The 10556-nt window shown below is 42.6% G+C and overlaps 1 protein-coding gene across 1 annotated transcript in view; it reads left to right on the forward strand.

The window, feature by feature from the left end:
* RABGAP1 (RAB GTPase activating protein 1) overlaps positions 1 to 1130 on the forward strand; it is a 71989-nt gene extending 70859 nt beyond the window's left edge. The window contains exon 26 of the mRNA XM_082492837.1: positions 572 to 1130. Within this exon, the coding sequence (XP_082348963.1) occupies positions 572 to 694 (123 nt within the window). The 3' untranslated portion in view covers positions 695 to 1130. The remainder of the gene's footprint in view (positions 1 to 571) is intronic.
* Positions 1131 to 10556: the final 9426 nt, after the last annotated feature.

Raw genomic sequence — 10556 nt, forward strand, 5'->3', positions numbered from 1 at the left:
TCTGCCTGGCTGCGGTGCAGTACTTACTGACTGAACTTATGCAACTTCTTGGAAGAAATCCAAGCTCTGACAAAGTACTGAATCATGCATTTCTTTATCTCACCATCGATGTTAAATGAAGAAGTAACATGTGACAAATGTTAGACATGTTTCATAAAACATGATTAGAAAGCACTCCAGGTATTTGAGGTATTTGTGTAAAATATGATAACATTGTTCTTTTAGCCTAAAACTGGTATGTCAGTTCACAGAAATGTAAAAATTACTTTCTACAAAGTCCACTTCCTTTGGGAATAGCTCCTTCTCAGATGGGAATGAATTAAAGGGTTTGGATGTACTAAAGAAGCTGAATGTTTCACAAAGGGCAATGACACAAGTCTTGGTTTGCTTTTCAAAGCTTTTCTTTTTTTCCTTCATCAGCTTGTTGTGCTGCTTTTAATTTACGTAGGACTTGTTTCACTTCTAAAGTGGCCAAGAGGTTGTAAATGTCCTAGAGCCTTCTAAGTTTAACTCCTATAACCTTGTGCTGTGAATACATAAAAAATTAATGAAATTACTCTTCTGCTTGCAGGATTTGGAGCATCATTTGGGTCTGGCACTGAATGAAGTACAAGCTGCAAAGAAAACGTGGTTCAACAGAACAATAAGCTCTATAAAAACAGTGACTGGAGTCCAAGGAAAAGAGACTTGTTGAAAAGCAGTTCTGTCAAATACACCTTCTTAACACGACACCTTTTGTTGCCTTCCTTGGCCAGATGTTTAATTCTGTGACATGAGAGGACCAGAATGTAAATAAAATAGAAACACAGCATGTCAGGATTTCAATAGGTCAGTGGTAAAGAGGATGGAAACACAAGAAGGGTTTTATTGCTAGACATGGGATCTCCATACTACTGATATTTAACAGGTGATGTAGCTAGATTGAAGCTCTTCAGAGAAACACTCCATTCTGCGGTCTGGCTGGAGGCTTTTCACAGACTAGGTACGAGAACTTACCAAACCCTAATTGTTAAGTTTACATATGATAGTTTTTTTTACAGTTATAACCTTTTTTAATATTTTATTTGAAAGGAAAAGTGTCACTAACAAAGTAAAAAAAAAAAAAAAAAAGGGAAAAATAGAAAAACAAACAACAAAAAAGAGCCAACTTTAGCAAGAACTAAATCAGTGCCAGAAAGCAGTCCCCAGAGGTAGGATATGGAGAGTAGGAGGTGACATGTTTTGCTTTATGAATGGGGATGATTTCAGCATTCCTGTCGAGCAACCCCACTTTGTTTTAGTAGATGCAGCATCCATCTCTCTGTGTTTGGCATTTCTTTCTGTTACTAATCAATTCTATGCAACTCTGGGCTTTTTTGGCATGGGCTGCCAAACAAATTCACAACCTGGGGCTGGGAGACTTGTCTAAGTGCTAGACAAGAATAACAAGAATTCTTGGCAAATTTCCGTTTCACTTCTGTGTCATATTGTTTGATCCACATATCAACAGCGTTAAAATCCCCAACACCAGGACTGCTAATAAGTACTAATTATGTGGATGGTCTGACATTTAATTGAGTCTTTTTGTCTGTTTTTTTGTCAGGGTTTTTGTTTTGGTTTTGTTTGTTTGTTTTTAGCCGGCTGTAGCAGGCCTTCTGCGAAGCTCTGAGAAAGCTTCCAGGATTTAGTTTTGCACATAGGTATGAATGGGACAAAGAAACAATAAACTGAGATATATATGAGACAAAAATCACTGCGTGAGTGTAGCTGCGAGCATCTATAGCTATCCGACTGGCTTCCCTGATAACATGTTCAGAGGTTGTGTAGGTCATTTTTCACGCTCGATGCAGTTGCACTAATAGGTGCTAAACGTGCTTGGATTTCTTATTCATTGGATTGTCTTGAGTTCTCACCAGAAAGCTGTAGAATGGAGTTTTGCACCTTGTAATTTTTTTAATTTATAATGGTTTGTGTTATGCTGAAGTATCTATTGCATCAGTGGATAAATTTTGTGTGCAGTGTGAGTATAAGCTGGTAACAATAAGAGGCACTGGTTTGTATATAAAGATATTTGGTTTATTTTGTATTTCTACCTTTTTCTTGTTTACTGTACTAATGCTAGCTAATGTACTCTGTAACTACGGAATAGAACATGCTATGTCCAAGCTTTTTTCCTTAACTGCATACATTATCTCTATTGTTTAATACCAAAAAAAAATATACTGTAACTCCATCAATATTAGATGCGTGGACATTGTGGTAGCATAGTTGCAGTGTGTATACTTTATGAATTGAAATATAAACTAGTAAAATTGTATATCTATTTTGTTGTTTCATTTCATTTTAACAGGAAATTAATTAAATATTTTGCAACATAAAACTAATTATCTTCTTAAAGTAGAAGCAGCAGCATCTGCAAGCTTCTCTAATACCAAAACTATAGTCATGCCGCAAAGGGCTTTGCTAAAAAAGACTGCATATCCTAAGTGTTGCCAACACGGCTTTATGTAATAAAATCTAGGGTTTGCTTTGAAAAAAGAAACTGCAAAAGTGACCTTGTGCAGCTTGAGGCTTGTGACTCAGTATTTCTCAAACATGTCCAATTTAGAACATTTTTTTTTCCATGGCCCTCCAAATTCTGCTTGGATCTGCAAAATACATGTAGGCTAGCTCTGCTTATCATCATCAGTAACAAATTCTGTGGGGTCAAGTGTTGTTCACGTCATCTTCACTAGGATTTTGTAGTCATAGCTGAATGTAGAGTTTAGCTGTGCGACTGGATGACTGCACTAATTGGGTCACAGTGCAGCACAGGCTCCCATAGCTGTGCGTGTTCTGCAGAGATAACAAGTAGTAAAAATGTATTTTTGTCCCCAGAATGACTAAAGGTGACTCCGAAAGCAGCCCTGCTCTAGCAGGCTGTAATCACGCTGACACTTTTCGAACCATACTTCTGCTTTAAGAGAATGGTATTATAAGGTGAACGTAAATATGGGAAGGGGGAGCAGGAGGAAAGAAGGAACGACTCAATCCCAAAGCACTTCATCCACTTATCTTCCCCAAAGGGACTGGGAAATAGTGTAGCTTGCTCTTTCCTCCAAAAATGAGGTACTTTAAGGGAGGAGAACAGTTCCTTTGTTGTTCAGATCTCTTCCACTCTCTGAGTAAACATTATTCAAAATTGCATGCAGCACATACTCCCCATTTTAGTATGGACATGTAATGTGCATAATGAGAAACTAAATTCTTCTCAACGTTTTATAAGAAACATTTCCCAGTCATTATGGATTATTTTAGGTATCTACCTGAAGGATTTTGATGCTCAGAAATAAATATTACCAATATGTTTCACATCTGAGTCTTATCTAAAATATCCACACCTAATTAAGAAAAATGGATCCTGTGCTGAGATGCACATCTTTTGAAGCACAATTACATGTGAAACACAAGGAAGCAGGTCATTTTTAAGATGAGGAATGTGAATTTGCAGATGTTAAAGACTATGAATAAGCAAGGTAAAAATAAAATGACGTTAAGTCAGAGCTGCTATAAGCAGGAGTATTTTACAGACTTGTAAGCAAAAAGGAATGAGTGTATTTGGTAGCATTTTTGGCATTAGAATCAGAATGGTTAGAGTTGGAAGGAACCTTAAAGATTGCCCAGTTCCAGCCCCCTGCCCTGGGCAGGGACACCTCCCCCCAGCCCAGGTTGCTCCCAGCCCCGTCCAACCCGGCCTTGAACACCTCCAGGGATGGGGCAGCCACAGCTTCTCGGGGCAACCTGGGCCGGGGGCTCACCACCCTCACAGCAGAGAATTTCTTCCTTAGATCCTATCTCAGTCTCCCCTCTTTCAGTTTAAAACTGTTCCCCCTCATCCCATGGCTCCCCTCTCTCATCCAGAGTCCCTCCCCAGCTCTCCTGGAGCCCCTTTAGGCACTAGAAGGGGCTCTAAGGTCTCCCCGGGGCCTTCTCTTCTCCAGGCTGAACCCCCCCACCTCTCCCAGCAGAGGGGCTCCAGCCCTCACAGCATCTCCGGGGCCCCCTCTGGCACCGCTCCAACAGCTCCGGGGCCTTCTGCTGTTGGGACCCCCCAAGCTGGAGGCAGCACTGCAGGGGGGTCTCCCCAGAGCGCAGCAGAGGGGCAGAATCCCCCCCCCCCCCGCCCTGCTGGCCGCGCTGCTGGGGATGCAGCCCGGGATGTGGGCGGCTTTCTGGGCTGTGAGTGCACATTGCTGGCTCATGTTGAGCTTCTCAGTGAGCAGTCATTGTTAATACGATCGTTAGTTATTTGCTGGTAGTTAACCACCTTTCTGTTCACATATGCCTCTTGGCTGGTTTTGTGCACTGAACTCAAGATAAGAGCCGCTCTGCTGATCGTGTGTTTTAAGTCTCTCATGCTCCAGGCTCCGGCTTCCTTATGCTTTGCATGTTTGTGCTGCATCATTAAGTCCCTATGGTCTTGTCGTGTGGTAGCTCCAGTGCTACGATCACATTTTTGTTGCAGAACTTCTTGGTTGCTCAGGGTCTGCAGCTGGAAGCGGATATTCAAGATCTATCAGAAAGTTTTACCTTTAAGCATTGCTGGTAAGCCTGCTTGAAATTTATATAACCACCTCCCTGACTTTTTTTAGCTGCCCTTCTTATCCATGGCAGTGATATAAAGTTCCTGTTATCAAGAGGAGGATTTCGCTCCATCTGTTCAACAGCTTGGCTTGCGTTCATCCAGCCTAACTTTAGACACTTCAGAGGTACCTAACGTAATATCTTAATCCGGCAGGGTTTTTCAGCCCTCGGCAGGAGGGGACAGTGCTGCGGGCGGTGGCGTACCCCGGCCGTGGGCCTGTGCCCTGAGTGAACAAGGAAGCTAATGGGAGCCCATGGACTACGCTGAAGTTCCTTCTTAATTAAAAAAAAACAAAAACAAACAAAAAAAAACAAACCCCAAAACATGGCATCTGTCTGCACAGTGAGGGCCGCTTTTTATTTAAATTTTCCTCCTTTCCCCCTCCCCAACTTTTTTGTATTGTGCAGTATTCCTTCTGTATTACCAAAGGCAATCAAGGATTCTGCATACAAAAGCCTTCAAATTTTTTGCTAGAATTTATTGCTGCACATCCATAATGACTTTGAGGAATGAGAGTTTGATTTTGCTGCATTTTCTGCATGCTAATGAAATAGCACCATGTGTAATCCTGGACTGAAGGTGTTTTCTTAGGATAATCTCGCCACACAGCTGCAGTCCAGTTACAGGAATGGCAGGAAAGGACTGTGAGAAAACCGTGATTGCTCCTGTTAAGAAACCGTATTTGTTGCCTGACGTGGGTGTAACACTGAAAGTCAAATGTTTTCTCGTGATGTTTTGAAGTTCTTGCTGAACACGAGATGAGTGGAACTGGGCTGACTTTGAAGTTTAACATGCAGATGACTGTCTGTGGTTGATTTAGTTGAGGAGAGGCAGTGTGGAGCACCCCAAACTCTTCAGGCCTCTCCTTGTACGGCTGCAAAGAGGAAAACCGAAAATCCCGCCAGATGCAGCTCCCCGCCTCAGAGCAGCCACCCGCGCTCATGGCTCCCGCCTCTCTCATGAGGCGTCGGGGAGGCAGAGCCCCCGGGTCCCAGCGCGATCGCTGATAGGCTGGCGTATTGATTGGCAGCCGGAGCAGCCTTTCAGAGGCGGCGGCTCGTGGGCTGTCGTTGAACATCACCCATGGCGGCCTCTCGGCGGCACCATCTTGTTTGCTGGAAGCTTCGTGGTAGGTGAGGCACAGCGCTATGGTGGTGGGCGCTGCGCCGAGGAAAAGGGGCCGTGGAAGAGGGCGGTGGCGAGAGGAAAGGCTGGGTCCGCCCGGGCGGGAAAGAGGGGCCGAGTGCGGGCACACCGGATGGCGCTCGAGCAGCCTGCCCAGAGCTGCTGAGCCACCCCTGATCCCGAGGCCTTGAGGGGAGCAGAAGCCTTTCCGTGTGGCGGTTCCCCCATTCCCCACGCAGCGCCTGTGGTGGTCTGTGGGGCATCTCCTCAGCGGCTGCTCTCCTTGAGCTCACCCTGGCGTCTGCAGCGCCACATGCTGGTGGTGGTTGGAGAGCGCTAGGGCAGCGGAAGATGGCAGAGGTTTAGAAGAAAATGTTAATTGCTGGAGAGTGGTAATACTTTGGGGGAAACCTGAGCTGAACTTGGTAGTGTGTTAATGGTATTTGTGGAGAAGGTATAAAATTTTCTCTTAATCTGCATGGGATTTAAACGGCCTTGTGGGGTTTTTATTGCCCTTTGCAGACACCACCATAGGTCCCTCAGGTTGAGGAAGGTGGTAAGTTCTCTTGCAGTGTAGCATCAGCACCTGCTATTCTGGGGGGTTAATTTTTATGTCAGCTTGTCACAGTCGTAGACAGGTTTGTTCCTTTCTTGCACCAACTTTGCTGAAAGGTGAAATGAGGCCTCCTGAAATGGAAAGCTTTGAAATAGGATGTGAGAACACTGCGCGCTCGAACCGTTTGATCTATAATGTGATGAGTGGCTGCCTTGTACTGTTCTCCCCATGGAGACCCTGCACAAGAAGAAGCCAATCAAATCGCTAACTGCTGAGCAGGTTAAGGCAGTTCATGGTTTCCTCCTCCCTGTTATACACTGTGCTGAATGTTGGCTGTATTCTGATGCTGGAAGTACAGAAACCTCAAATAAGGGAAAAAAAAAAACACTTCTGTGAATCTTAGAATCACTGAGGTAATGCTTGTATAGGTGTGTAAAAAGAAGCTATTTCTGTTCTGTAGCTAATGTGCGTAGAAAAAAAATCACTATAGCTTACGTGTTTGCACATGTAATGCATACAAAAGTATTTATATAGGGTAAAAACTGTTGTAACTAGAAGTAATTCTGATTTCTGTTCCTGAAGTAATGAGAGCAGAATTTGATTTATCTGATCTCCCCCTGAGGACTGCAGAAGCAGTTTACTAACCAACTTTGTGAAATATCTTTTATTTTTATTTGAGTAATTCTATTACAGGATTCGGCCCAAATTGGCACAGATGGCTCTGTAAAGTCTTGGACCCTGCAAGACTTCTAAAGAGCGATGTTAGATAGCAAGATTCTTAAAAGAAATCATCTTTGTTGAATGATGTTTTAATGTTAAATTAAATGTTCTCTGTACTTTTAGGGAGCTAAAATCTATTTTAATAAAATTCAGCAATTAAGTAATTCAGGCAATGAACTAATAAAGACAGACTCTGTCAGTATGCCAAATAGCCTCCAGCCAGAGATGCAGATTTCAGGATAATATTTCTCTTTGTAATGTCTTATCCTTACTACGTGTATTATTGAGTCTGCTTGGCGCATCATATTAATTCTATGTATGTCGGAGAAGAGGTGGAGAAAGAAAACACTTGCAGGTGCTTTCTTGCAGGTGCATTTCTCATACTATACTTTTCATGTATTTGATTTTTTTGCCTTAGGACACTCAAATCTGTGCTGAGTTTATGCTTGTCTAATGATTAACTCTACAAGACCTAAACCTTCAGTTTTGCTGAAAAGCACACTCTCTGATGAATATGTTCCATCTTATCATGTGCAGCTTTACAGTGTGGTAGAACTGATAGAATGATCAGACTGCACTAAAAGGTCCATCGTTCTCTCCTAACTGCACATTCCTCCTGGTGTCCTGGAGGAATGTCCCAGGCATAGCAGCACTAGCGTGAGAGAGGGGGCAGAATTACAGCCAACCCAGTGGTCATTTGCTGTGGAGGAAAGATGCCAACTGTTTTTTTCTTTTGCTTTTAGCATGTTCACCTTTGTCACTAAACTTTATACCTTGTTTGAATGAATTGTTGAGAAATGTTGAAATTATTACGCCTGGAGTTTTCCAAGGAATCTAATGATATGAGGTGCCTAGCATTAGCAAAAATCTCTGTGTCTTTGAGCAAATCCCAAATCTACAATCTATCTGAGTGATACTTGGAGTAGTTAGAAGACTAGAATATTCCATATTATCTTATGGGTCTGTTCTGAGAGTTGTGTTATGTCCTTGTATGAAAAGGATCTGCTAGAAGGAAATGTAGTAAAATTGAAGTCTGTTGAAAGTAAATCTGTGGCATGTATTTCTAATACATCTTGAACCTGGCTTGGACTACTGGTAAATCTTTCTGTTACTCTCTTGTTTTACTAATACCAGTTGAGATACGAGGTGTAGCAAACTTTATAGCAAAAATTTATCATGTAATAGTGAAAAGTTCTTCAGAATACAAACCACTTTAAATTTACTTTAATTATAATGTTTGGGCAAAAGTATTTTTTGATTGACTTCAGTGATGTGAGTTACAGTTGGAGATGATGTGACCTTAGTTGTTTGCTTGCTATATCATGATCTCACCTCATATTTTCAGAATACAGGTTGTTTTATAGAAGTGAGCACGCTGTTTTAGTTATGGTGTTGCAGAGGTTCAACTTGTATGACAAGTCATGATTTTTAGGAAGGTTCTACAGTGCTACAGATGGACTCTCAGACTCCAGAAGGTGCAGAAGTGATGAGACTTGCAGGCTGCCACATATGAGCAGAAGCCCTCATCATGCAGAGTGTACAGTTAGTGTATACCATGAATACATCAAAGCTGTGTGTTTAAACTCCCTGCTGTGAGCATCTGTTAATGCGTGGAGTTGTCTGTGTGATCCAGGGTAAAGGGTAGCCTTAGAGTCACTAGAATGGCTCCTAATGGGGTTTTCCAATCTATCTGACCAGTTTATCCTACGTAGGGAAAACTGTTGTGCAGATTTCATTCAATTCCTGTGCCTGAGAAAAAGTAGTAAAATAGCTGCTGAGATGAGACGAAGAGCTGTGCCACTATCAGCTTTCATGATGTGAGCAAAGGGTTTTTATCAGTTCTTTTAAGAATACCATAGAAAACCACTGTGGTTTTGGCACAGTTCTTGGCTGACAAGAAAAGAGGGAAGTGACTTAATGTCTTCTGCACCTTGAAGGCTTACGCTAGTTTAAAGAAGTGGTTTTATGGTAATTTAATACTGGTGCACCAGAGTAATGGATGGGAAAGAAGAGGAGGATGAAGGCTTGTTGCTTACAAAGTAGTGTATACCTGAGCTCTCCACCTACTCAGGGCATGGTAGGTACTGCTGCATAATCCCACTGAGAATTACTTGTGTAACAAGATCTCATCTAGCATGGAGGGGAAAGGATAGTGTTTCTACAAGATGATGACTGTGCGTCTCCCTGAGGTTTTTTCTGCATGGTACGGTGAAAATCCCAGCATGCCGGAGGGGCTACGGAAGCCTCTGCCAGACTTCTATGAATTATGGATGAGATGTCTGCTGCTAGCACAGACACGAACAGCAAACTGTAGAGCTCCTGGGTGCCTGCAGTCTCGGCATTACAGTAACAGACTGTTTTTAGAATCCACTAGCAACTCACAGCCTACTCTGATCTCTTAACGTCTTTAGAAGTTACAGGTGCTGCTCATTTCTGTGGTTAGGACAGAGAGAGGAGGCCAATAATAAGTAGTGTAACTGTGAAGTTCTAAATTTTGTCCAAGTCTTCATTCATTTGTTCTCAGAGAGAATAATGTAACATACTTGAATTTAGTTATTAATCATCTTTCATCTGAACGCTGCTGCATTTTTCTAATCTGGGTATGTACTAGTCTGGTCTTAGTGGTTGGTTCGTTTGGGTTTTTTTTAGATTTTGTTATTTTTTCAAGGGAGACTGTTGTCTTTTGCTTCAGCTGTGTAATTTTTAATTTGTTCCAGTATTAAAATAAGCCAGTTCATTGTCCCAGATAACCCTGAATAGTCCATGTGCCCTTTGTACATAGCAAGCAAGGTGAGAGAGAAAATAGAGTATAAAATGCCTTAAGATAGCTGCTCAAACATGCAGCCCGGTCTTGGCGGACCAGTTCTGTTGGGCTTAGATGCTCTAAACAGATGCCTCCTTTAAGGAGCTCTGTTTTTTACCCTCAGCTATGTGCCGAACAAAATTTACAGAACAAAGGATTGAAATAATGACAAAGAATCTGTGCTACTGCCCTTTCTGTACAGGACAGCCAGAGCTATGAGGGACAGATCCTTTTCTGTAACTGTGGCATCACTGGAATGGTTTATTGATTCTGTGCCTTCCATCTCCAAGTACAAAGCTGTTGTGTAGGAACAATTCCACCCCTCAGCCAGGCAGGGTACAGGCAGGGCTCTGCTTTCACAATTGCCAAGATAAGATGAAATTGCTCGGAATGAGGTCTGCCAGTTGAGGCTGGGGCTTGCAAACTGGCTCTTGGCTTTCTCTGCAAGAGCACTTTTCTTCTCAGACCGTATAGAAATGGAGCCCTCAAAGTCAGTTTGGAGCAGTTTCTTGCAATTTGGCTTAATTTTCTGGGGATTTAAGCCTTTAATCTTAACCAGCATAAGGAAGATTTTTGGAATAACTGTATCGTAGAAGATGGAGAAAGCTGTCATTGCCCTTCTTCCAGTCACTGGGATTTGGTCTCATCTTCGTCTTGCAGGTTTGTTTATTCACAGCCTAAACTGAGGCACCCACGGATCTCTGCAATTCCCAAGCCTCAGGCACAGAAAGTTACGTGTCTTCAACATG

The sequence above is a fragment of the Vanellus vanellus genome (assembly GCF_965231255.1).
Source record: "Vanellus vanellus genome assembly, chromosome: 18".
Taxonomy (NCBI): Eukaryota; Metazoa; Chordata; class Aves; order Charadriiformes; family Charadriidae; genus Vanellus; species Vanellus vanellus.